The sequence below is a fragment of the Rhodnius prolixus genome, unplaced genomic scaffold (assembly GCF_049639745.1).
Source record: "Rhodnius prolixus isolate KJV_2025 unplaced genomic scaffold, Rpr scaffold_7, whole genome shotgun sequence".
Lineage (NCBI taxonomy): Eukaryota > Metazoa > Arthropoda > Insecta > Hemiptera > Reduviidae > Rhodnius > Rhodnius prolixus.
This window is the reverse complement of record NW_027411582.1, coordinates 34,168,966-34,196,609: the sequence shown is the minus strand read 5'-3', so window position 1 is coordinate 34,196,609 and position 27,644 is coordinate 34,168,966. Positions and strand designations below refer to the sequence as shown.

General features: G+C 30.7%; 2 protein-coding genes and 2 long non-coding RNA genes across 5 annotated transcripts in view; 1 reads left to right on the top strand and 3 right to left on the bottom strand.

Moving 5' to 3' along the window:
* RhoGAP19D (Rho GTPase activating protein at 19D) overlaps window positions 1-2,509 on the bottom strand; it is a 270,087-nt gene extending 267,578 nt beyond the window's left edge. Inside the window, exon 1 of the mRNA XM_074115154.1 lies at window positions 2,358-2,509. The gene's annotated coding sequence lies outside the window, so the exon portion shown is untranslated. The remainder of the gene's footprint in view (window positions 1-2,357) is intronic.
* Window positions 2,510-3,144: 635 nt separating this feature from the next.
* Window positions 3,145-16,831, bottom strand: LOC141447517 (uncharacterized). Its single transcript, XM_074115164.1, has 14 exons — window positions 16,626-16,831; window positions 16,366-16,554; window positions 15,974-16,209; window positions 14,585-14,763; window positions 13,757-13,924; window positions 13,446-13,641; window positions 13,235-13,363; window positions 12,115-12,214; window positions 11,887-12,026; window positions 11,585-11,797; window positions 10,626-10,738; window positions 10,175-10,528; window positions 5,346-6,420; window positions 3,145-5,237 (listed from the first exon to the last, which is right to left on the bottom strand). The coding sequence occupies exons 1-14, from the start codon at window positions 16,723-16,725 to the stop codon at window positions 5,196-5,198; spliced, it is 3,234 nt and encodes a 1,077-aa protein (XP_073971265.1). The 5' UTR covers window positions 16,726-16,831; the 3' UTR covers window positions 3,145-5,195.
* On the top strand, window positions 14,688-26,215 carry LOC141447522 (uncharacterized). Its single transcript, XR_012454380.1, has 3 exons — window positions 14,688-14,818; window positions 20,306-20,391; window positions 25,169-26,215. It is a non-coding gene; the product is annotated as an uncharacterized lncRNA (long non-coding RNA).
* LOC141447518 (uncharacterized) lies at window positions 17,557-22,849 on the bottom strand. 2 transcript variants are annotated; one of them, XR_012454375.1, is made up of 5 exons: window positions 22,594-22,848; window positions 22,052-22,137; window positions 20,837-21,088; window positions 19,992-20,180; window positions 17,557-18,158 (listed from the first exon to the last, which is right to left on the bottom strand). It is a non-coding gene; the product is annotated as an uncharacterized lncRNA (long non-coding RNA). The 2 variants fall into 2 exon arrangements; XR_012454374.1 differs by lacking the exon at window positions 17,557-18,158 and having other exon boundaries at window positions 19,531-20,180; window positions 22,594-22,849.
* Window positions 26,216-27,644: the final 1,429 nt, after the last annotated feature.

Genomic DNA, 27,644 nt, shown 5'->3' with positions numbered 1-27,644 from the left:
ACACTAATAGATTTATAAGCAATATTTTGACTCAACACACTTAATTTACTTTAACTGAAAACATAGCACAGTAAGAGTTGTAATAACAATGTGTAGAGCACAGACAAAAGAGAAACACACTTGAAGCATTGACGAAAAGAGGTAAAATCACTTCAGTAAAGAAAAACAGAAAGAAAAATACTTTAATGGAAACATTTTAATCAATCTTTTTATAAAATTACTTCGAAATCATTACTAGTCATCGCATAAAAGTTCGAAATCAAGCAACACCCTAGGTATATCTTAAGCTTTCCAAAATATTCTGTTCCATGTTGAAAGATGTTGCACATCCATTTTCTCCATAATATAATGAACTAGGCTGTAGATCTTTATAAAGCTGAATTGTGTTACCATCTCAATAAAAAACTGCAATAATAATTTCATTCGCTCACAATTCAATCTAATAATCACCATTAAATTCAGAATCTAATACTCACTCTGTATCTTTTGGTTAGGCTGACTCCCAATCTCTTCTTTTAGTCATACAAATTTATTTTTTAACCGAAATGTAATTTAACTTTCTCAAATATTCTTTGAGCCAAGGCTGCACATTATATTTCTTAAAGTGTAAACTCAGGTTGTAAGAAATAATGTATTTATTAAAGTTATAAAATCTTCTAAATGCATCTTTTCGCAAAGTTTAAACCAGAATATTTTAAATGGAAATTGTTAGTTTGAGAGAGAGAAACATTTTAATGCAAATATTTGCAAAACAAAGGGTGCTGCCCAAATAGATCGGGTTGCTAGACACACAGCGTACCAATAATTAAATTCATATACTATATACCTTTTTTTCTTAATGTACTTCATAAGTAAACATTTAATGAGTTAAGAAAGCAATTTTATTTTGTGTGTTATCATCAAATATGATAACTATGAAAATTCGAAGGCAGGTGAAAGAATTATATACAAACATTGTATTAGACTACTTTTTTTTAATGTTATTTGAATATATTGTATGTTTGAATTTTATAATATCCAGAAATACAACTTACCTGAAGCTGATGATAGTGTAAAGTTTGTTTCAACTTTACAGTTAAAAGTTTGTCCTATCTTAGAAGAAAAAACTTTTACATTTCTAATGTTCGGTTATGACAAACGATCCTTTGGTAGTTTTTGTAGGTATTTTCGCTTGATATAGTTTCAAGAACCACAAATATAAATTCAAATATTTAACTTAGAAACACACGTCGGCCATTACCGAAAACTAAAACTGAACACCTATGCTATCTGTCGGATTTCTTTGTTACTAAAATCAGGATCCTGTATAGTACAAAATAAATGGTGTTTTGAATTAAAATATTAATTAGTTCCTATTTAAAGAAAAAAGCACTGAGTCCGTTTTTAGAAAAATTCTAAAATAATTTTTTTTTCAAAAAATTAAAAAATAATAACTAAATTTTTGAAGATTTGGAAAACAATGCGAAAAGAAAATGTTCAAGAATTTGTTTAATTTTTATATAATTATTCTGGTATATTTTATTAATAAAATTTCTTTCATGTTTTAAATGTAGACTTGAAACTTTATTTTGAATTCTATTTGGGGACCTACCTAAATGATAATCTTGAGATTTTTGTATTTAAGTTCTGAGTTAAGCCAATCTAACTATAGTAAAAAAAAGGTGTTTTGTACATTAGGTCTTTGATTCGATTTATTTTTGAAGTCTATTATATAAATACTCAACACTGTATCGCATTGTGTAGATACTTCACTTTAATTCGAATTTATTAACAAGCTAGGTTCTACGTAACTTGCCATTTTAACTGATAATTGCAGATAATTACATTGCACTTTTCTTGAAAACGGGACCAAATGAACGATTAACTTAAAAACACTTTGAAGCATTTTTGATACAAGGCAAAAGCAAAATTATTATAAAGCTTACCGTAAAATACTTTTGGCCTTTCTTGTTAAAATTTAATTGTTGTTTAGTTAATATTTTTTAAGACATATTGTTCAGTTTTATAGTTTTCCTGATACAAGAAGATTATGGAGTCTTAATTGAATGACTAAAAGCCTCAAACCTACTGCCACCTAAAAGATCTTACTTCTGTGCTGGAAATTTTGATAAATTAAGACTGCCGATTTAACATCCCAATAAGCAAGAGTTAAAAAAATATAAAGCTAACAGAGTGTGCCTATATTGATTTTTCATAACTTATTTACGTATTAACCGAAGAACTAAACCTTAAAATTTCAGTTCCGAAATACTATATGTCTTAATTTTATTTTTTCTCCACGCCATATAGAGCGAGGGTAAAGAAGCATTATTAACATAATAATGATGAATTTATCTATTCTTTCCTATTATATCTACCTTGTGTTACAATTATCCCAATTTCAAGAAATCTTGCGATGTCAGCATCCTTTTTTTCATCTGGAAGTCTCGAAGTAGTACTGACGGTCTTCAAAGTAAGGTATTTTCTTTTCAGGAAGCAATTTGCCTTTTCTGTTTAAAGGTGAATTAAAGTAGTTTTATTATCTAAACAAACAAAACCACAACTATTGTTAATTTAGAAAAAAAAAGCTTATTCTATTAAAATCTATAGCCAATAGATCATCTTAATAGATTCCTATTTCCATTAATTACTATTCTTCGAGAAGTAGGTGGGTAATCAGGAATTTACAGTACGTTAAAAGCAATTACCAGACAAAGAAAAATCCATGCATATCCTAAAATAAAAAAAAAAATCAACTATAACTTACGAAAGAATGCAGGCAAAATAATTTGCATTAGATTTCACTTGTAGTTTATTGGGTTCTCATATATTGTCAGCTTTGCTACCGTCAGTATGCGTTGATTTGAAACCTATTGCACTTGGTGCCCCAGAAAAGGTACGCAAAAATACCTAATGATAAAACTCTAGTTCTTATATAGAGGAAAGGTGGCTTGGGAAGTGATACCTTCTCAAGTTATCTAAGGAAGGTACCCTCACGAACAGGTGGAAGCTGCATTACAAGGATTGGGATGAACAAAAATGTTATAAAACACACAATTAAGTTACGCTTGCCATTTTCAAGTACAAATTTAACATTGTATGACCCTGTGTGGACCTTTTTTTGGGACTGAACTTAAAAATAAAGTTATTTTAAAAAATCAATAATTTTTTTCTTCTTTTTTTTAAACAATATTTATTTCTTTTTACATCTTAACTCCCATTTTTACACAACAAAAGGACAATAAGAAATCTTTCAGTGTACATAATTTTGTTTTCCATCACTAAGTACACTTTCTCTTAATTCTTCACATCTCTCCCAGTTTTTCTCAAGATTTTACTTTTTTTAAACAGTACAATAGAATTACCTGAGGTTTAAATATAAAACTTACGTACTAGATAGTTTATAACAATTTTTTTTTTGTTGTTGTTACAAGCATTATTTTTTTTTTTTACATTTGAAAAAATATACTTTTTTAACAATTAAAATTTATTGGGTTTTTATTTTGGGAAAAGATATAATACAAAAAAAGAAAAGAAAATGAAAATGTAAAAAGAAAAGTAGCAGCTTAGCGAAGAGTAAAATATGAACATGTTTGTGTATGAAATTCAAGTATTTCTCTACATATTTAATTAAAAATATCAAGTTATTTTTAAATTTTATCACAAAGCTTCATAAAACAAAATTTTTTTAGTTATACATAAAGTTTTTAAATAATAATAATAATAATAATAATAATAATAATAATAATAATAATAATAAACAAAATTAAATCCTAAAACTGAAAGAAAAGATGCATTTTATTGAAATTTAACTTGAAATCTAGAATCTATACCAAATAAGTTCTTTTCTAAGTTCATGCTTAAACTGATACCCTCACTGATTTCAAATCATTCGGGGTTTGAATCTTTCATTTTTGTTGTTGTTGTCTTAAATACAATTAAACAAGTTTTTAGCAACAAACTATGTTATTCCTTCACATTAAAAATATACAATTTTTTCACATATTATAAAAATACTCGAACAGTAAAAATTCTTTATGTGGCACATTTTTTTTTTTTATTAAACTTTAAAAAGACAAAAACAAAAAAAAAAAACACGACAAAAGAAAAAAAGATCAACAAATTCATTTTTATAGCATAAAAAAGACTAAAGTCCTCTAAATAAACTAGGGGTACCCCGGGCACTCAGCTTTTAAAAGAGTAAATTTTCTTTATATTTTGATGAAATATCATTTTGGAATAAATAGAAACGATTTTTATGGATACTGCCTGAATCGTAGATTCAAGAGATTTGTTTCGAGATAGAGATCAAAATTTCTTAAATCTCAGGAGAAATATGTGTCGCATTCAATGTACCATGTACATCTTGACCTGCTACATGGAGTGAACAACCCAAATTCGCACATCTTCAGAGTATTAAAAATATTGTATATTTAATGATGATTGGAGAGAGAGATGTTTGATGGACTGATTTCATAATCTGACAATTAGTTCCTACAGGTTCAGTACTTCATTTTTCTTTTTGTCTTGCTTCTTCTCTAAATATTTTCATTAAACTTAATTTTTATGTACAGAATCATTATCTGAAGATGACAAATTCGAAGGTGGACAGATTTAAGAGAAATGAACAACAAAATCGACTTTAAAAAAAAAAAAAAAATATTTTTCCTTTGAGAATTTACATCCCTCTAACAGAGGTTCATAAGTTTTTGTTAAAAGAAAATTTGTCTTCCATAAATAAAAGCTTCTCCCTTTGTTTTAGGTGACATCCAATCGGCACCGTAATTCTGGGTAATAATGTTGGTTTTTAGGTAGAAAATTAATCAGAAATAAGAAGAGAGAAGATGAATACGTCTCTTTGATAAAGTGAGACACAGATTTATCCCAGATTCCAAAAACTCGCATTTCTTCATTCTATTAATACAATTTTTTACTCAGTGTTCTTATTTTGCAAAAATAATAAACTAAAAATAACAATCATAATGAATAAGACAAATAAAATAAAGTATTCCCAATGAACTGCTCCATATTTCATTTAAGCGAATAAGTATGTTTAAAAAAAAACAAAAAAAAACGTTATAATGACCCTTTTGATGTCATACAAATTCAAAAAAATTTATTAATATATATTATAAGTAAAAAATAAAGAAAGAAATTACCTAAATCAACAAAACAAAAAATATTAAATACATTACGTAAAAAAAGGTAACATTTTTTCATGGTTTTATGTGGTCAACTTTTGTAGCTTTTAAAATGTTCTAGAAAGAAAGAAAAAAATAATTGTATGAAAAAATAAAAATAATAAAATGTACAATTATTTTTTTGTTTTTGCTATTTAACATTAATTAGAAATATTAATTACCTACCTTTTTCTTTTTTTTTGGACTAGGATTGGACTGTTGTTGTGAAATATTCTCAGTGTCTCCAATACTCTGGACTTCATTCGCTTGTGTCTTCTCGACAGTCTTACTACTCTCCGTGGAGATGGACTGACTGCTTTCCTCGGCCGGTTGTGCCGGCTGTTGTTTTTTCTTCTTCTTCTTCTTCTTTTTCTTGCCAGTCTGATCGGTAGTTACGCTGGCCTCAACAGCTTCAGCACCAACTTCAGCCACTTCTTCAGCAGCTGTTTTTTCTGTTGCACCGTCTAAGTTCTGTTTAGATGGTGATTTTCTAATTGGCGATCCAGCATCATCATTAGCCGCTTTTGCTTTCTGCGTTACAGCATCTTCTGCAACATTTTCATTTGAATCACTCTGTCCTTCCTTCTTTTTACGATGCCTGTTTCTCTTTTTCTTTCCAGCAGCTTGTTGGCCACCACCAGCCACAGGACTTTCTTCATTCTCTTCAACATCTTCAGCTTTTCCTTGCTCTTCATTCTTTTGTTGTTTACTAATGTTCTGTTTATTTTTTTTCTTCTTTTTACCACCACCTTCTTTAGGATCTTCTTTTCCTCTTGCGTTGTTTTCAACTACTTTTGCCTGTTTTCCAGCGGCAACTTTTTCACTTACTTGTTTCTTCTTTTTTTTCTTAATTGGTGTACAACTTTCATCTTCGTTGACCCTCTTTTTTGGTAAACTTTGATCCTCACCGTTTACTACTTCATCTCCTCCCACTTTACTTCCAACATCTTCCGTGGTTTCCTGTTCTTCTGTTTCATCATTATTCGTGTTCGATGGTTTATTTTTCTTCTTATTACGTTTTCGTTTCTTTTTAATCTGTTGAGTGTTTTCACTAGCTACATTATCATTATTATTTGTACTATCACCGGCTGCCGGCGCTGGTATCTCTTTATTATTATTATTTACACTTGGATTTGTATTAGTATTATTCTTCACTGGTTGTTTTGGTTGTACAGTTTTGGTTACCTTACCTTTATTTGATTCTTCATTGGTTTCCGTTATATTTTCACTCTGTACAGACTTCTTTTTCTTTCTCATTTTTCTGAAAATAAAAAAAAATTGTATTAAAATTTCTAAGTGCAGGAAAATGTGTAATGGATTATGGATCTTACAAGTTCGATGCTGCTGAATGTTAAAGTTTATTTCAGTATTAGGCTAGTTTTTACTTAATTTTATTTAGTGACTGTATCCATCAAAACATCACTACATAATGTGAGAGCAATAGTTACCCTGGATACTTTAGAAGAAAATCTTTTTCCCAGATAAGTTTTGCATTAAAAATATTTACATGGAAATGATTTAAATCAAAGTTGAACCATTACATATGTACCAATGAATATTTAAAGTTTATAGTAAATTCGTTGGTTTTCGCCACTTTTTCCATTATAAAAAAGAATTCCCAATACTGAAGCACCCTAATCATCAATGCCCTCTGAATATGCACCTCATTAAACTCTCTTATTTTGTGAAGAACTCTCTCCAAAATTCAAGAGAAGTGGATTTTAAATAGTTACATTCCCCTCTAACACCTGGGAATTACTCTGGCTCTCTAGGGAATCTCTTAGAAGAACAGGGAGCCAGTAAATAATGATTAACACTCCATGAAGACTGAACATTTAAAAGTTAATCCTATAAAATCTTAGAATTTGACTTCCTCAGCGATCAATAAAAAATATTGAAGGTAAAAGAGAGCAAGTCCTAACTTCTTCTTCACCTTTATTTATAAAGGTTTATAGTTTTATACAGATTACCAATCAATTGAATAATATTAGATTTTTGTTATGCTCTTTATTTTAAGTAATTCAGGTAATGAGAGTATCTAATCATAAAATTTGAGAATTATTTTTTGATAAAACACGTTCGTGACTCTAAAGGGACGAGAACTTTTTTGTTTATTGACGGCTGGTTGTTAAATTTTCCAGTCCCGGAGTTTTTTTTATTTTCTTGAGGGAAGAGCTCCAAATCTTCAAGAAGAGGGTGAAAAAAACACCAATTTAGAACCAAAAATGTCGTAGCACTATGCCTGAAATCCCAGAGAAAAATGACAAGTTTCACTTGCTGTACGAAGATAAATATTTTTACTGAATCCTATAAAAAACAAAATTGATACTTCTCATTTTATTGTGGAAACGATTTTGAAATAAATAATATTTAATAATTGTGAGTGGAGAATATAATCAAACTAGATATCGGGGATGTAAGTGATTCTATTTCAAAGAGAGGAATAAGAAATTATGTGAACAGTGAAAAGAAGATCTAAGCTATATTCCACAAAGAGTGAGTTCACAGACTATTTATATGCATTTGTTCCTATGAGTGGCTGAACTGCACGGCAGTCATATTCTCAACACAATACTGCGTATTATAACAAAATTCTGTAAAATAATTGAGTAAAATAACAAGAAAAAAAAGAAGAAGTTTTCTTTACTTATATTAAAAAAAAAACCACTATTATTTATGAAAATAATTAACAGACTAGTAAATTGCTGCCTCAAAGAATTTGTTTACAAAAATGTGATCTAGTTTTAATATTAATACTAAGGCGATCAAGTGGGGGTTGACCAACTTGCCCGCGGAGTTAATAATAACCAAGGTAACATATTTAGAACTATAACTAGGATCTGCCTGGAATTTTACATAAATACATTCTTTTTTTTTAACATAATACAACTTGGCAGAACATTATACTGGCACTTATGTTAAAATAATAGTAATACTTTAAATAAGGAGCATAGATTACGACTACTTTCAATTTTTAAAATTTTCATTTGACAGACAATTCTTTAAAGATAAGATCTGCAGATGTATAATTGAAAAAAAAAAAAAAATTAAGTGCTGTCAAGAAATCTAAAGAAAATTAAGTGGTTGAAACATAATACTAAGTGCACGATTGAAGTGGATACCGGTCTGATAACAACTTCTAGACACCTAATAAATCATTAATATTCTAACGAGTATTACATATATTATTAACTTCGATTAAAAAACAATAAAAAAGCACAATACTTGCAAAAATAAAATGGAAATTATTTTTAAATAATTCAGCTACCCTTAATCAAAGGGAACATGTGCTTAAAAAAGTTTAGAATAAATTGCTTAGTTATAATTTTAAAACAAAATGCACTTATTAGTTTGTGATATTTAACAACCTAAAAAATTATTGAATAGTTTTAATGAATTGTTATGAGTAATCACATTAATTAACACACAAAAAATCTATTTACTTACTGCTAATAGTAATCCGGCGAAACTCAATTCACTCTAACCTATACGACCGGGGGTTAAGCAAATGGTATCTTGACTGTGTGCAATATGGCTTCTATAAAATCTCTAATCAGTAGTTGTTAATTATAACAGTCACGTAATCATAAATGTAAAAAAAAGATCATTTTTATTTTATCAATTGCTAATTAATTCGTGTAATAAAATTATAAAATTTTTATCAAAATTATTTATATTTACTTAGATGGTGGTAAAAAGCGGTTGGTATGAAATGAATATTTCAGAACATAATTTTTACTGTTAAATAAAATTGTTAAAGTAACAAACACAGCTAGTAAATTAAGCAAAACATGTTTAAAATAATATGTGCGAACTTTGAAAAGCCAAGTTGTACATAAGCGAAATTAAGTAGTAAAATTTAAACACGAATTGTAAAATACGTCATGCTTGCGTCGAATAATTTATTTCAAATTCACTTTAATTAAAGACGGTAAGTTTAATTTTTCAATAAATCAAAATTGTTTATTCAGTGAAAGTATGGTTTTGTTTTTTTTTACTTATTGTAGACTTTGCTTTTATGATTGTACATTGTATATATTTAGGTATAACTTAAGAGACTGCTTAGATTTACATAAACAAAGATCATTTTCTAAAAACCACTTTCGGATTCAAGGGGCCTCAAAACAAATATTTTCAGTAAAAACTAATTTGACACGTCTGTAATACTTTCTCTAATTGGGAATAATAGACAGTAAACAATGAAAAACTTTAAATATTTATTTTTCACGCTTCCCATAGATTAGCCTTATCCGACTACTTATCCAATTAGTTTCGTATTATACTTTTAGCGAGGGAGAAAATTGAAAAAATTATGGAGCAGCAGATTTTTTTTTAGACTCCCTTTCTAAACCTGTTTATGACTGTACCAAACACAAAATTATATAAACATAAAACACTTAAAAGCCTCGCAGAAATAAAAATAAATGGCATGCTCTCCAACATTAAATGTAGTCAAAAATGTCACTTGGTGCCACAGTAATAAATTTTCGAATTTAGAAACCATTAGAAAACAATTCTTTACTGAAAAATGTTTCAAATAACAGTGGATTATCTATTTGAGACTAGTTATCATTCCAAATTTAAAGAAAATTGATGCAGTTTTGTGGACAAAGCCTAAAAAACTAACTCACAAATATGTATGTTGCATAAATTGCATTTCTTTTTTATTGATTTCACCGAAACTTCATGTTATATCAATATCTTACGACGTTCATTGACATTACATACGCGACGAAATCAGAAATTGTTACAGAAGAAGCATTTTGAAGAGAAACTGAGTTCATAAGCAGATAGGGCAGTGGACACATCAAACTCACAATAACAATGAAGCTTGGCAAAAACATTAAAATTATGACTGAAATTGGGAATATAAAACTTGAACCTAACATCTTTTTCATGTTTGTACTTCCAGATTCTCAACCCTACTCTGTGACAATAACTCAGTTATAAAAATCTCCATAATTAGAGAAATTTTAGTCTTCAAACGAAAAATAAAATAAAAATAAAAATCCTACTTGGGTAAACTTGCATCCAATTCATCATCATCTTCATTGATTTTGATAGCCATTTTTTCCAGTCTACGTTTTCCTCTACCATGTTTAGGTGCCCTCAAACTGCGAGGTACTGAAGACGGAGGTTGCGTTACACTAAAATCCTCACTTTCTTCAACATTCTTCTTAGATTCCAATTCCTCGTCTTCTTCTTCTCCTCCTTCGACATCAGCTTGCACATCGCCCATTCTTTCTACATCTTTATCTTCATTTTTAAAAATTTGATTTGATAATTTCTTCAATTTTGCCACAAAAAATCCATCCATATTATGCGTATGTGGATAAAATCTTCTTGTAAGATTCATTGAAGGTTTATATCTTCGTTTTTATACATAAAAAAAAGAAGGTATTATTAACAAATATACTGTAATCATTTAAGTAAATAAATACAGGAACAAAAATTGAAATAATGTACCTATAGCTTCGAAAACTAGTAAACCCAGGTGTTCCAAAATCCAGACCAGTTTCAACAAGTTTTACATGTCTTTTCTTCATGGCATACTCAATAATATTTTCATTTTCTTCAGGCTAGCAATTTAAATTAACAAAAAATTACAATAATATTTTATTTATTTTTGTCATTGCATCGAAATTTTCACATTCATTTACGAAAAAAAAAGTATTAAAAACTAGCAACCAGATGGTCGGTCATCACTTTTTAGCTAACTTCTTGGTGCTAGCGGAAAGATAGATGGAATTCTGGATAGATGTAACTTCATGGTTCTGCACGGATACTTGTTAGAGTTGAAGGCAAAACTTCGAAAAGTATTTCAATTACTGAGAGCTTACAGCAAAGGGAATCCCTTAGCCCTATATTATTCTCTTTCTTATTTCAGAATTCTATTTAATTATAATTACCGCTTCTGAAACTTAAGTTTTAGCCCCCCCTCCAAAAAAAAAACATAAGTGAGGCGTTACGAATGCAATTTATTTTCTAGTTTTTCGCGAAAAATAGATTCATTTTTCCACCAAAAAAGACTAAGCAACCTCCGGCTGACGGCATCCTGTTTGTAAGCTTTTGAGGATAATTTAGCAGAAACTCTTTAAGATGTGAGACACAAAATTCGGACGCTAGAAGAATATTGCAAACTGATAAGAGTTAAGAGTCAATGTTAAGAAGACGAACAGTTTTAAATGTGTTTAAAAATTCCGGTATTGGTACGAGGGATAAGAAGTTGAGAATCCTTTATATGTTTATCTCAGCATCCCTTGAAATAGTAACAGAAAGTCGTGTCAGGTATTTTTTCCAAGTGATCGTGAGGCTTTATTCTTGGTGAAAAACGCAAAATCAAAAAATACGACACGCTTTTACAATTCTCCCTTTACCGCAATGAGAAGAAAGTATCCACTCAGTACAAAAAGAGTCAAAATTACCAAAACGGAACAAGTTGAATATACAATATATCCTCCAGTAGTTGATTTGGGGTTTACAGCATCAATCGCCTCCAGTATCAGCTGTTTTTGCAGTGTAAAACATCTCTGAATGTCTACTTTATCCTTGTTCATTTTTACACTGGGATCTTTAGAGATAACTCCGGTACCTGAACAAGGTGCATCAAGTAATACTCGATCAAAGCCTTTCATGACCTGTAATCAAAAAGTAGTGATAAATAAATTAAGTACACAGGCAATTCGAAGGCGATTTTTGTTGTTTTTTGTACCAAGGTTATTATTACCTTTGTTATTTTTCGTCCATCATATGAACAAACAATTGAATTGATAATTCCTAATCTATGGAAATTTCCAACTATTGCTTTAGCTCGATCTTTATTAACATCGTTAGCAAAAAGTACGCCAGTGTTCTTCATTATGGCAGCTTGTTTGGAAGAAAAAAGAGATCAAGCTCTCAACAAATAGAATAATTAACTAAAAAAAAGATTTCCTGTTTTTTTAAAATTTCTTACCAATATGCGACGCTTTACCACCTGGAGCTGCACATAAATCCAAAATCTTTTCATTTTCTTGGGGAGCTAACGCCATTACTGGCAGTAAACTTGATGCTCCCTGCAATACAAATTTTAAACTATTAGTAAATTAGTTGGAGATTTGGTCGCTGAAACATTATAGTAGTTGGCTGGGGCCTAGAGACACAATTTTATTCAAGGACAAATATTGGTTTGAAGTTTTATAAGTAATATCTAAAAGAAAAGTTTGTGGCCTCATGTATTTTATATTATTATTTATGAAATCTAATTTAAAGAACAGAGGGCTCCATCAGTTCAAAGCTTGCAATCGTTTATATTTCATTCAGATAGCAATTGTCAAATTTTGCTCACATAATTCACAGCACTTTCTGTAGCGCTGATTAACGGGACATGCACATTTGTTCAACATGAAGGTTATTCGGAACGCATAGTGTCAACATTGTGGAGTTAAAAAGTGTACAGATTCGGCAGTGCACTATCTTAGCGCTTTGTACAGTGCAAATTGACGGGATCTAGAGCGGAGGTAATACAGAGAGACAATTTTTGACAACCTGGCTTTGACAAATATAAAAAGTTAGTTACTCTGTTAGTTTTTAAAAGTTATCAGCAAGAAGAATGAATGTGAGAGTTGGTTGAAAGTTACGGATTTTTATACGTAGAATAGGGACCAACTAGTGGCCTAGGTTCTACGCCTGAAACATTTTTTTTTTTTTTTAAAAAAAAAAAAGCAGCTTTACATTTACAGTAATGCGAACAGTGCTTCAACCATCGAATTTTAGAAACGTACTAACAATATAAAGCCCTACATTACACTGAAGTGGCACTCTAGAGAGAAGCCTTCCAACCGAAGGTAATTTTCCAACAGGATTTAGATGCTGCAGTTGTCTCTAAGCCCTAATACAGACGTAGCTGTTATAGATCTGCACAACTGTTAAAATTTTATGCACTTCTGAGCTAGCGTGATAGGCAGCCTCCGCCGCTCACTTTCAGACTTTCAGGTTATTCCTTAGTCCATAGATACCACTGCACAGCAGGTTTAGAGCGCAATTTATTATGGAAAAAATTTCAGCCTAAAATAGGATTACTTAAATTAGGTTACCTGAATGATGTAATGCCCTGCCAAATATTCTGGCGTAGCTCCAATAGGAACTGTTGAACTATAAATGACCAGTCCAACTGAAGTCCATTTTCCTACAGGATCTAGATTAATTCCACGAGCTATCAAAGCCTAAAAGATAACCATATTATTATAAAGAAAAGTTAACCACCTAAAAAATTTGATTGAATTAAAATCAAATCAATTGACAAACCTGTGCCAAATCTCTTCGTCTGGTTTTCAAACTATTTGTTCTTATTGTAAGCGGTCTTTGAGTTTCATTAGCCTCCAGAAAGTCCATTAATTCAGCCAATGGAAATAATTCAACAAATCGTTCAATAAGAAATCGATTGTAGCTGAAGTATGTGCACAAATCATTTATCAACAGTTCAATATATTCTTTACGATTTCTGTTTTATGAACGTCGAAAAAAAAAAAAATGTAGAAAGCAATTAACAGATTTAAGTATTAAAATCAATTGCGAATTTTCAAAATAACTAAAAAGGAAAACTTAAGAAAACAAACCTTCCTTCTTCTCTAAATTTTTTAAAATCCGTTAACACCAGCAGTATGTCTTTAATTCTTTGTTCAGTTTCTGGGATCCCAATCGTTGTGTATTCTTCTCCCTCTTTTGGGAATTCAAATACATCATTATTGGCTATGTTCAACACCATCTCTTCCTGGGCATCTTTTCTTCAAATAATCAAATTTTAATATAAATTAATTTTTCAAAAAAAAACAAAAAAATTACACAACCATTTTGGGTTAGCTAACACAATAGCAAATTACATCTCACTGTCTCAGCGCTCATTACTTTTTATTTTCATCATAAATACTGTGCTTAAAACACACCCTACATTAAATGAACAAGCACTAAAGGAAGAAGGATTGATCTTTAGAGTGCAGATTAGGGTTAAAACTGTTTCCATTGTAAAGCTTAAATCGCCAAGGGGAGCCGTCATACTGACAGAAGTAAGAGATTTAAGACTGCCAAAAAGATCATGATCTGAAAAGCGTAAAGTCCAACATGATGGGAATAGCAAGAAGATCAGATAGTCCAATCATTTATCTAGCTAAAATTCGATTGAGAAAAAAGTTTGTTGTCCGTTTGCAGGAACTTGGACGGTATTCTACTTTTATTTTAATTGAATTTTAAGTATTTTGCAAATGAATAAAATACGAGTATGGCGTAAACTAATTGAAAGCTGAAGAGTACAGTCCACTTCTGTATTCTCATTCCTCTTTACCAATTACGAAGAAATAGGATTATTTGAGGCTATTCGCCTCAAAACCAAAAACAACTTTTTAATTAACCTTTTTTTTTTATTAATCCCTAAAACTATTGCTACTTACTCAATGCTCTCTTGCTTTTTCTTCAGCTTTTTAGCTGTCCGTTCTGCTGGCAGTTCTTCATCGTCTGTGTCCGCTTCCTCACTTTTATCTTCATCTTCTGAATCACCTTCTTCATTTTCGTCAGCATTTTCATCGCTGTCAGATGTATCTTCGTCGTTTAAATCATCTAGCGTACCAACCTGCGAAATTCATTAAAGAAAAAAAAAGAAGATCTTCAGTCTGATCCTAAGGAAGGTAATTGATTTTCTTACATTTCCATTATAAATGATATAAAACTGCCAAAGAACAGATCATAAAAAAATTGGGATGATGAAAAGGTGGTTAGATTTGCAGAAATAGATAATATCGCTTATTTTAACCGTTGTAGTACCATGTTTTTAGTATCAATAACCGGTTTTCGAATTTCAACCATCATCAAAAGTTGATTAACCAGTTAGGTGTAAAGGACGTGACTTCAACTATGTTTCCGACTCACACAATACTGGCTGGCTAAGCGGATAAAGTCAGTGAAAACAATTACTTTATTATGAATTGAAATAATCTAATTTTAAAAATGAAATCTTTTAAAATAATAAGAATTTAAATTTTTTGAGCTTCTAAAACTCAACTGCATCGAACTCACTTAGAGAAGAAACTTCGACCTACCTGGCCATAATTCCTTTTAATAAAATTTTTAGCCCATATAACCCTCCAATGTTTCTATAATTCCGTCATCCTCAAACAATACCGCTGGCAAAATAACAGATCGTTGTCTTAGATCCAAACTTGGATAGTACGTCCATTTGCTCTCGGCCTACTGATTTGGAGTAGAGCTTCAACAAGACTCGTAGAAAGCCTTGATAATGTCTATTTAAAAGAATTCTCAATTCTTTATTAATTTGCCACACATCTCCTCTTATCTCAATATTCTAGTCGAGGAATCAGAGGGTGAAATACTTTTCTAAAGCGATTCTGTGTGGTCGAAATCATTTTATATTTTGTATTTGCTTAGGGAACTTATTGTACGGTTGTAAAAATTATTATAATTGCTTTAAAGAACATTGATCGTGAAGAAAATAAACTTAACATTTTTTTTGGCTGGCGTTTTAACAGTTTCCTGCCACCCTTAAGGCTTTTATAAGAAAATATGTGGCATTTTACAGTTGCAGATGAAAGCCTCAACTCAGAAGTCAAGATGCCTTAATGTTTAAAGTTCCACTTAGGCCGAATCTAATAAAGCCATGAGGAAACTTGAGCAACAAACAGTTTAATTTATTAGAACCGATGTTCACTAAATCTATATTCATTTTGAATTACTTGTAAAACTAATACTTGAAATAATTGTTATTAAATAACTTACGATCATTACACATTTCAACTGGCAAAAAAAAAAAATAGCACCATCTCTACCTTGCATTCAGATGTATCCTCCTCAGACTCGTCCTCTTCATCTTTCTGTTCTTCAACACTCTCTACCTCGCTGTCTTTTTCTTGATCCTGTTCCATTTCTTCATCAGAGCTCTCTTCTTGTTCTTCATCATCCCCATTTTCCACCTCAAATCGCCTTTTAACACCTATGCCAGAAAATTTCTTATGCACGCCAGAGGGTTGCTGTTTGTTTTCCTTATTTTCGGCAACTTTTGTTTCTGTAAGAATACTGTTCAAGAATAAGGAGAAAAACAAGCAAAGAAAATGTATAAAAAAGAATCACGAAAAATCAAGAAGCTCATTTCTTTTCTACTTCTACACTTTAAACTCAAAAAAAAAATATATATATATATATATATAGACAATACACTAACTATTATCCTTGGATGAGAACAATTTGTTGCCTGTTTTAGTTCCTTTAAAATGATTTACCCCTAATTCTGGCTTAACATTTGATAAATTATTTTGTGGAAGGCCACCACTTTTTTGTTTGGCCTTCAACATTCGTTTTACAGCGCGTTGTCGTTGCCGGTGACTTGTTAGCTTGGATATCTTAGATTCATCTAAAATAAAATAACCATTAATGTGACAGAACTTATTAAAATTGGGAATTAGAATAAAAACATGAACTTACCTATTAGAAATGGAAACACTGGTTCCTTTTGTTTTCTAGCTTTCCTTCCAGGACCTATTTTTTGTTTATTTGTCTCATCAAAACGTGCTTTACGCCCCATTGCGCTTTCTTTTAAAAATATTTACAAATGAAAAATAAAAACCCTAGGCAACACGTGGGATAAACAATACACACCGCCACACATTACCGTTTATTCAAGGGAAAAAAAAGTTTACACATACAGGTTATGCTGTTGTAGTTATAAATATCGTTCATAGATAGCGCACGCTGTACTAATCTGTCACAAGATTTACATTAAAAGTCAATAGATGGCGTTTGTAGTAAAGATGGTGATGCGTTCTTATAATAATACATAAACAAAAATTGCATTTTAAGTCAAAAATTAAAGATATTTTGCAAAAATTGTGTGGGACTTAGGTAATGCATGCTTCATCCATTATCTCCAGGTATATAATATTTATTTATTTGTTCATATAAACGGATTATAAATCATTTTTAAGTTAGAAAATTCGTTTTATATTACAACAGTGGAAAATAACATTCATATAATTATAAAACAATATCCATTGAACAATATTCATTTAATAAACTGCAACCATAATTACTAATTATACTCAGGGCATAACACCATAGATACATTAAAACAATTTTATTACACAATAGAATATACAGTTCAAATTATTAACACCGTTAGAATACAAAATTAAAGAAACTGTTTTAGATTTATATTTGGATCTAGACATAGAATAAATCTGTATAATTTTGTAAATTGTATTGAAATCATTTTGGAATAGAATGAAAAGAGTAATTTATTTTTAAAACAAAATGAAGAAATTAATTTAAAACAATTATTAACATTTTTTCTCTCTAATATTGCAAAACACAATAGAGGAAAGTTCCTAGAATTGTCCTGAAATACACATTCCTGGAATAAAATGCAATAGATTAGATCAAATTAGAACCTAGGGGTCTTTCCCCCGGTAGTGTATCCAAAAAACGGTGATAAAACGTAGTTCTAGCTGAAACTAATTACTTAACATGGTCGGAGGTTTATTTTAATGTTCTTTCTACCTTCTATTTATCTATCTCCTCTGGTACTTCAAGCGCAACGCTATGACAAGATGTAATAAACCTCTCTTCTTTCACAATCTCCGCAGGGTTTGAACACACCCATTGCTTTAATGTTTTTGAGCTTTCTGTGCCTTTATAAAAATTATAAGGGCAGATTAAAACGAATCAAACGGGCACTCAGCTGATTTGGCGAGACCACGGCCAGTTACCTCTAGATAAGTTTAGTTAAGGCGTGCCACTTGACTAGATTACCAGATGCTACACGGATGATCTTGTATGTCTCAGTGCTCAATCCTAAGAAACTTCCTCTTAGCCTAAAAGCTCCAAGAACCATGCAGGAAAAATAGCGAGTGCAGGGAAATAAGTCCAAGCGAGTGGAATCACCCAGTACTGCGGTCCAACAACTGCCAAAAATGTAGGTAAGAACTAGCCCCTGTTATCTTTTCGTGACATCACATATATCTGCAAGTCGAGTGTATTTTATTACTCTTCAATTCATTTGGAAGTCAGATTCAAGCTTTTAATCGAATCAGGTCTTCAGTGATTTAGAAAAATCATAATCCTAACTTTGTGTATTTTGTAATTATTTTTGATAAAAGTAAAGTAAGCATTCATTAAAGTTTGAACTTCTTGCGTCTGTTAGTTTTCTGATATATTTTTTTCTTTAAAATACATTTGCGAAATAAATTTTGATGTCATTAAGTATAGCGATGATGATACATTTTTGAAATGGAGTTTACACCATTAACACAAGCTTGGAGGTCTCCTGAGTCAAAAAGAAAAGTGGATCCACTCTTATGCGAACACTGGCTTAAAAAATCTCAGAAATTTCAAGTATATAAAGTATATTTGTTGGAGCATTCCCTTTTTGGTACCCAATCTAGGCGAGTAGACATAACTCTTGAATGGGAGTGCCCATTACTTTAATTGAATGGACTTATATTTAGCTTTTTTTAAAAAGATTTTTCTGAAAATGACACCAACATGATTGTTTTTCATTGTATACATGGTAAATTCGATTAAGGGGCGGTTATAGGGAAGAATGCTTTGATTACCCTCTTAAGTTCCATTTTAGTGTGAAGTCCTATAACTAATTATTCACATTAAATGCAAAATTAAAGTTTAAATTTCGAGGTGAAAATAGTGTAAGCAAAAGCGCGAATTTTATGTTTTTTTTATTTAGCGATATTTTTTCTAAAACTTATCCAGCCGTTTCTTTTCTAACTTTTAATAAAATTTTAAGTGAAAACGTATATAAAATGGATTTCTGAGGGAACTAGGGTTTTGGAACTTCTCTCTAATGTGCCATTTCTGGATATTTTACGGGTTTACTACTGAAATAATTAAATATATTTCTGAAATTCCACTTTAGTATGGCTGTAAAGGGGTAACATGGTTGGGATTAGGGCAGGTGTAAATTCTAGGGAGATAATAGGATCACACATGCTATATATACATATGAAACCTTAAATAGGTAAAAAACAGTATATGAATAAATAAAGGGTAACATTTACAAAACAAATTAAATGACCAAGATTTATTATACTGAATGTAAAATGATTAACAATAATTTCATTATCAAAAGTTGGCACCGCTGCGAGCAGTTGCAAGTAGCTACTTTGGCAACGAATATGGTGTTCGTAACTTTCAAATTTAAATACAGCCGATTAGACAAAATTAAAAAATAAAAAGTGTTAATCTAGTACATAAGAATTAAGGATAATAATATTATTTACACAACTAAAAGGTAATTTGTGATATTTATTCTAAACATCACTTAAAAATTACAATTCTACCATTTTGCTTAATGAATGTCTCTTAAATATGACTGTGAACAGAAATTGATAAATTAGCTTTATAATTTTACGTGAAATTTTAAAATTTTCTATGTCATTAAAACGAAAGATAAATTGAAAATAATTACTTTTAAAAAGAAATAGTAAGCCAGATTATATAAACGGTTTTTTTAAATTCAATATGGCAGACAAAATAGCAAAATTAATTATAACTGTAATAGATTTTTTTTTATAATTATACTTCTAGTTTTTATAATAAAATCATTTATTTTCAAATGTTATTCACGATTTCAAAGGTATCTATTAAATTGCTTATTTTTAAATAGATTTTCTGAATCGTTTTATTATTAGTAAATGACCTTCATTTTTGCATTGAATGTGACAACTCATTTTGCAATATTTGAACTTAATCTAGCAATAAAACTTAAGAAATAATTTATAGAAAATTGATCAAGAATTGATTAAATCAAGTTTATGAACAAATAAAGTTTGGCCTTACCAATTGTTTGGTCTTCTATCGGTTAAAGTTTTTTTCAAATACTTAGCAACTTCATTTCATTTGATTTTTGAAAGCTAAAAAACATTATTCGATATTTCTTCTTTAAGAAACTTCAGTTATGAAACTTATCTGAAGTAAATTTACTGTTCTTAGACGCTAGTTTTGCCTCATGTTCATAGGAATTCAATCCTGGAAAGTTAGTAAAAGGGGAAAAAAAGTATTACATGAAAAATTGTAAAATCATAGTTAAATTTAAAATGTGTATTGTATCAAGTTGAATGCAGATTTCATTTTAGGAAACTTCTTAATTTCAGATTGTCGTATGGTACTTTGGGCATCAATGCGAAAATAATTACTCAATTTTGCTGAGATCTGCAGTCAAATTTTTATTTTAGTTCAGGTAAGAAACTAATTTATAATGAATTTATGTGCTTAAATATTATATATAAAACTAGAATATAGTAAATCCACTTTTTTAAGAATTTGTTGCCATTATCAACTTGTTTTCCAAAACTTTTAACTATCAATCAACTTTGATCAAATACTTAGTTGATACTAAAAACTTTGCAAATCATTTAACAAAAAAGTGTCCTTAGTTAATTTCTACTGTAATAAATTTTGTAATGGCTTCACTAAAGATACTGAGCTTTTAATAACTAATATATCTAATTAAAACTAATGCGTTCACTTAATTCAAAACAGCTCTATTCTGGAATAAATGATACTACAAGTAATAATAAAATAAAAAATAAGATTAAAACGTCACAATTTAATAATAGAAACAACTTTTCGTTAGCAATAACTTTGATCTTTCAGTACAATAGTATTTCAAACGCTTACTGTACCTTAAAATCTCAAGGTTGAATTTGCGATGCTACACTACGAAGATGATTTCATCCGTCTTAGTTTTTCTTCTTTTTCTACAATTCTTGACCAGATTCCGATTTTCATTTTCTGAAGGTGAAAAAAAAGTGAGAATTTGACGTACACTTATAATAACCACTAGCAGTGCTCAGTGAGACAGGTATTCGTGACAACTTATAAACAGTTAAGAAGTGGAAATCATATTTCTCTTCACAATCCTGATAAAGCAACTTCTGAAAATTAATTTTAATTTCCATTATTTTTATTTTATACTACACTTACGAGCTAACATGTAAAAAACAAGCCTCAAAGGCCCTTATCCCAATCCTCCCTAATCCAAAAGAAATTCCCCAAAGTTCCCTGATCTTGAATGAAAGTGATCCTTCCTTAATATCTGGGTCAGCACTAAATATTCAATATCTTATATTCAGGAGATATTCTCCTGAATATCCTATTTTCACATGTTGGTCTCCCTTCCGATGGTATTCAGGACCAGCAGTAAAAGCATTCCTAGACATCACCACCAACGGTTCTCTTACATGCTTCTTCCCCAGATCTTTCTAGCACTTTTCAGTGACCGAATTATTTCCTAATAAAACTCTCCTCCATAGAGATGTTATCCAGAACCATAGCTTCCAATTCCTGACAATATCGTCAATATGTCGTTTCAATATAGCCAGAACAGGTCCAGAGAATGATGTACCAGCCCTCTCCTTTACGGGTTCGTCAGTCCTTTTTGTTTGCAATCTCAACCCTTGAATGTTCCTAGGGAAGCAAAAAAGTTAAAATATTCTTCCCTGGTCAAGATGAACCAGATTAGAGTTCCATTTAGGTTTAATTAATGCTTTTAAAGCTGCCTAACTAACAGAGGAGATTCTTAACTCAATGTAATACTACTGCAGGTAATGCAAGAAAATAAGTGTATCTATAAAAGCACAATGTGTATGTTTCAATAGAAAAGGGGTTTGATTAGTTTGTTAGAAGAAAGGCCATTAACAGCGGAGAACGGTGACAAAAATAATGTCCAATACGAAACTTTTACAAAATTACACTATTTTGTCAAACAGAAATGGCAGAGAGATTACAATAATGACATCAGTAATACATTTTTATAAAACTGTACTACCTGAACTAACAAAATGACCATTGTTATTAAGGCTACGAGCAAAAAAAAAAAAACACAAATTGTTACTAACCATAAATAGCGTAAAATTAATCATCTAATATCTCAGCTCATAATACAACAAAAAAAGAGATCTTCAATTCACTGTGAAGTAAATATCTGAAAAGATATAATAGTACGGTCACGTTATGTAAACAAGAACAAGAGAATGTTTACTTCTTTAGATGCACTCTTTCGTTACGAGACATAATCTTATCCGGCAATATTTAGGTATTTCATTCCTTGATGGACTTTACGAGTATCAATTTGGTTAAAAGTATATACTATGTCCATCAAGGACGAACATGATACTCATGAAATGCGACCAACCCTGAAAATTAAGTTAGAATGACAGAAGGATCAAGTTTTGCCTGTTATAATGCATAACGTGTAAATGCATGTAATGTAATGTGTAATGTAAATGCATTAATGTATGAAAACGAAGAAAAATCAAAGTAGTATGAATCTTGTACAGAGGAATAAATGGATTTCACGGTGTAAGACAATTCAAGGTAAACTAAAAAAAACTTGTAAGACCTTTAAATTCAAATCAAATCATTAAGAAAATATTCTTACCTTTACTGCCTTCATAGCAAATGTTGTAAACCTTGCTTTTTCAATGATCGTTTGCTACTGATTACAAAAGAGACAACTGTCATTAATTGATTTAATTAAAGAAGTAATGAATTCTTAAATTGTTTTGAATTTTAAGCAGAAAATAAGTTAGAAACTACCTTTAAAAAAAAAAAAATGCAAATAATATGTTTAATCAATAACCTAATGGTGGGCACATTTTCTTTGTTTACATTAATGATAGATAGTACGAGCCCACGTGACTGATCCAGCCCTATCTATGGTTTTGTTTTAAAAGCTTTTCTGTAAATTTTTGTGCTTAGTTGGATTAGACTTAGATGTTTAATTGGAACTTCTATATAGCCAGGAACAATCTGATTTATATTACCAATAAATTAATAAGACCATAAGGCTGATAAATTAAAATACGCCGAACTCCTGAAAGTATAACAAATTTATATATTACAGATCTAACAAAAACAATAATCAACATTTCCTTTATATCTCCCCAGTCTGCATCAGTCAAAAATTGGCTCTTCATCCTCATGTATTCAGTATGTCAGTCCAAAAATACGCTGTATTTCTGTCTGGTGACTTTAGAGTCCCAGCAATGCATGATAACATGCTCTACATCTTCTTCCACATGACTTACATAGCATTGAAATTTCATTTACTTGCTATGAGCTCCTGGAGACTCCAGTTTTTCAAGTTAAAAGGGGCTAGTTTTTATTTCCTTTGACAGTATCTACAATATATACTCTGCTATATAAAGCTATACAACCATAATCAGAATTAAAACCTGAAAAGTACTAGTTATATGCTTTCTAGCTATATCTGGCCAATGTGGGCACCAATGGAGGGTTTTTAAGGGGGTTAACATCCCTTCGAAAGTACTAATAATAAACTACCACGACCCAAAAGACTTTTGATGGAACTTTCTAGTTGGAGCATCTCTTCAGTTTCTTTCGAATTTGATTAACTTAAGAATCAGAAGAGGTACCCTTGGAGAGTAATGTTTAACTGTCCTGTGAAGATTAAAATGGCCAAACTTTCAGTCAGAAATGCCCTTTATACTGAAAGGAAATACTCAATAAAGGTATTGTCGTTTTTTTTTTAATGGTTTTAGAGTGTTTTAGGTTTTCATCTAAAAGACTATTTGAGTAGAATGTGATGAATTTGTGCCATACGTATTATAAAAAAAAGAGTTAAAATGAATTGATGAAAATTCCACTACCAGGAGGAGCCACTTTACTTGAATGGTCTTTTCTCTTTACTATAATTTTTCCAATTTTCCTGATATGATTTTCTCTAAACTTCATAGGTTTTAAAATTTTATTTGGGTAATTTTTCTTTTCTTTTTTTTTTTAAAAAAAAAGTCATTTTGCACATTCGAGGCATAGGTTAAAATTTTCCTTTAAGGCAACAACTTGAGAATTGCAGTAAAAGTAGATTTTTTTTTTGTTCTGCATGTCCACATACATAGAAATGCAAATGATATAATGCATTTAAATATGCAACAAATAAATTCAGCGATATTAGCTAGTTGAAAAGTGCATTCATTTTTGCTCTACATTAACTTATATAATAAATGTTTGCTGCACATAAATTGATGCAGTGCATCATGTAATAAACTAGAATTTATTTATTGGTTGCATATAACTTGAATGCACTTCATAATTTTTGTTTTTTCTCCTGAACTCACCTTTTTTTTTTGCAAATTTAAGTTTCCTGAACAAGTGTAGATCAGGGTGAGCTGGTAAATGAGGATATTATAATAATTATTAATACAGACTCTTTGATTCCAATTTTTATGGTGTTCATAGTTCTATAGGATACAGGAAGTTATCTTTACATAGTAAGTAATCTGTCAATAACAACTTTTAATTTCTGTCTCTAATATTAAACTCTGTATAATTATTGTTCAGAATTAAAAATTTTCCTTTTTCATCTAAGTTGGCTAGGAAGTAGTAATCCTGAGTTGTTTTTTGTTTTTTAATCCATTTTAAGTAATTGTTGGATCTAGAATATCCATCTAAGTGGTTCTCCAGGGGAGGAAAAACGTACACTACACACAACGGCATCTTCTGAGTTTTTCGCCAAGCAAGAGAACGTATTTTACTTTCCCAAATTTTCTCTAATTAAGTTTTAGTTCTTTTATTTTATAGATTTTTTTTTAAAAAAATTGATGTAAACACTCGCATGACTGTCTATATTCCAATTCTGAAGGTTGTATTATTATTATCATACCTGACAGCATTACAACTAAATGGGGTTGCATTCTTAGACCATTAAAAAAAACAAAACAAGTTTGTGTCGTGTTAGGGAATCTTAAAACATGTATTTTCGGTTGAAGCTTAATTTCGAAAATTGTTTATGACTTAAAGTACTTAACTTCACTTTGAGAAATTAAGAGAATGAAGTAAAAATGCATAGCTGCTTTAAAAAGCTCTTATATTTGTTGTAATGTTTGCAACACTTTGTATTTATTTTAACAAAAGTATTTGTTAAAAAAAAAGAATATTTTTCTACAGTGCTTATCAAATTTAAACGTAATAAAATTCTGTTTCTATTGTTACAGGAAACGCGGGCTCGGGAGTGCGGGAAGAGTCCTCGGGAGTGCGGGAGTGTTAAAATTCCCTGGAGTGCGGTAGGGTTAAAATCTCCGAAAGTGCGGGAGTGTTAAAATCCCCGGGAGTGCTTGCATCGGGAATGCTTGATTACCCTTTATTAACTTGGAGTGATTACTTTTAACCTGTGCGCTTAAAAATAAAAAATAAAAAATGCTCCGGTTATTTTCAAAATTCCGTCACAAGACAGTAAATGATCCGTCACAGTCCCATTTCCGTTGAGATCTCTTTTAAACTGTGACCAGTGTCCAGTGTTGAGCAGAGCTGCAGAAGACATCGATGGATATGTTACTGCAAGTGATTGGTGCATATCCCAGCCGACAGCTAAAATCAGGTAGGGCGAGGAATTAATTATGTGGTCCATATTTATGATCTCTCAGCATCTTTTAAGTGTCATTCTTCTTCGGAATGGCACACTACTCCTGTCACAGACCTATCCTCTAAATAATAACTCTATCTTCTATAATAATTGTAGTTCCAATTATTTTGCTTGCATGAAAAAAAATGGCACTAGTCATTTTAGAAAAATAAAGGGAATTATAATTATTTAAAACATTTATATGGCCACTTATTAATATCCTTCTTCGGAACTTCTAGTCCAAGTATAGCAGACCAGGTAGGTCAATTTCTGCATGTTTACTTTGCATGTTTTTCCTCTTCTATCATTTATATATTTCGAAATGTATGTTAATGTCTTTGTTGGGGGTTTTCAGCAGTTTTGGAGACATTTTAGTCTATAAGATGCTAAATACTTCATGTTCGTGCTCAACGTTGTTTCTTGTTTCTATTGTTGGTGTTGTTATTCAGTTCTGTTGCTGTTTCTTCAAGTTTGGTTCTTTAGTCAGTTGTAGGTTGTGTGTTCAGTAACTTTGAAGCAGAGTGAGTTAGAAGTACAGTCTACATCTCATTAATTTTGCCACCAAAGAACCTTTCTTGGTACAGAAGAAGAAGAAGTGGATGTAATTGATCATTAAAAGTGGACTGTACTTTGTAGAATAAACTGGTAAGGCATTATTTCATTTATTAATTTTTAATTGTCAGTTATTACAGTCTTTTGTTAGACTCTAGTGGATGACATACATCAATTACTCTGCAACGTTTTGTGTGAATTAAACGAATGCTGACGGTGTCGGTGTTCTTACTGTTCGGTTGGGGTTATCGTAGGGCTTTGAAGAAGTAATTAGCCCACTTCCTGGAACGGAAGTTATCAGTAAAAGTGAAAAACGTAATGGAGCAAATACAAATTTATTTGAAACAATTTGTTACCAGTATAATCGTCAACATGGATTTGGTCGAAATCAGAAATATCCCGGAAGTGCCTTTCAATTTTATTTTAATTTTTCGAAAACGAATCGCGCACTGTTCCCATTGCGCTCCATCGAATGCCTATTGCACCCAAATACAATCTATTATCTTGTCCAAGGCATTTTTCCTTTTCCTGATCATTAATTTCAAGGAATGTCCTAAAGGAAGAATGGGGTTCAGCTTCCCCTGTACAGTGTATTTTACGGTGCAATTTACGGTCTTATTACCTTTATGTTATTATTAAAATGAATTGTATTAGTAAATAAAATTACAAATGTTCCGGTTAGGTGAAATATCCATTTTTATGGATAGATTTTGTAATTTGTTTTTTACGTTCACTGCTAAAGGGAAATTGAATCATGTAAGCATATGCACTAGATGTTCCTCTAAGTAAGGGATAAATTGCAACTCAAATTTTTGCGAATGAAATATCCCTTGTGGAGTTGAGTAAAAGTGGTTTACAGGAAATGCTTTATTTCTGCCTGAGTGTGTGTGTCTGAAACTTTAAATTGGGTTCCGGAAGCGGATCTATCTACAATGCAGTAATCCAAAATCCATCCACCGGATGTATCATTTTACTGATTAGATTTTTTTCACACTTTTGTTTTTCCTAATTGCTTCAACCATTTTCTTTAAATTTTCGAGTACACATGGAACTCATATTGGTTTATAATATAGGAAGGTTAAATGTGTTGCTCAATTTAGATTTAGATAAAAATTTCATAAACGGAAGTACTAATTTTATGAATTAATTAATTAACCCTTTCCGGTCCAAATTATTATAGAGAAAAAAACAAAAATTCTTTTACTACAATAAATAACGTTTAAAATAAACAAATCAAATATTATTTTTTTCCCAATTTAGAATGTTTTGAACACTTTTTGAAAACATAATTCCATACGGCGTCATTGGGCAGCAGTTAGCAAAAATGAGAATAATTTATTTTAGAAAATGAACACATACGGCATCATTGAGCTGGAATTAATCATTTATTTAGTACCATTATAATAACATGTATAGTGCAGTATACTCGTATTTTGTTATTATCAATGGTGGGTTCAATCTTGCTAAAATACCGTGTTTCTAGCTAGTACCAAAACCGGAAGTTTCAGTTAACTGAT

What these genes read in the sequence shown, in the direction of transcription:
- LOC141447517 (XM_074115164.1), bottom strand. Translation starts at nt 16,725, where the DNA reads ATGGGGCGTAAAGCACGTTTTGATGAGACAAATAAACAAAAAATAGGT. An exon ending in ACTAGTTTTCGAAGCTATAG is followed by an intron (nt 10,529 to 10,625) that starts GTACATTATTTC and finishes ATAAAAACGAAG; the next exon opens with ATATAAACCTTCAATGAATC. An exon ending in TTGGATGCAAGTTTACCCAA is followed by an intron (nt 6,421 to 10,174) that starts GTAGGATTTTTA and finishes TTTTATTTTCAG; the next exon opens with AAAAATGAGAAAGAAAAAGA.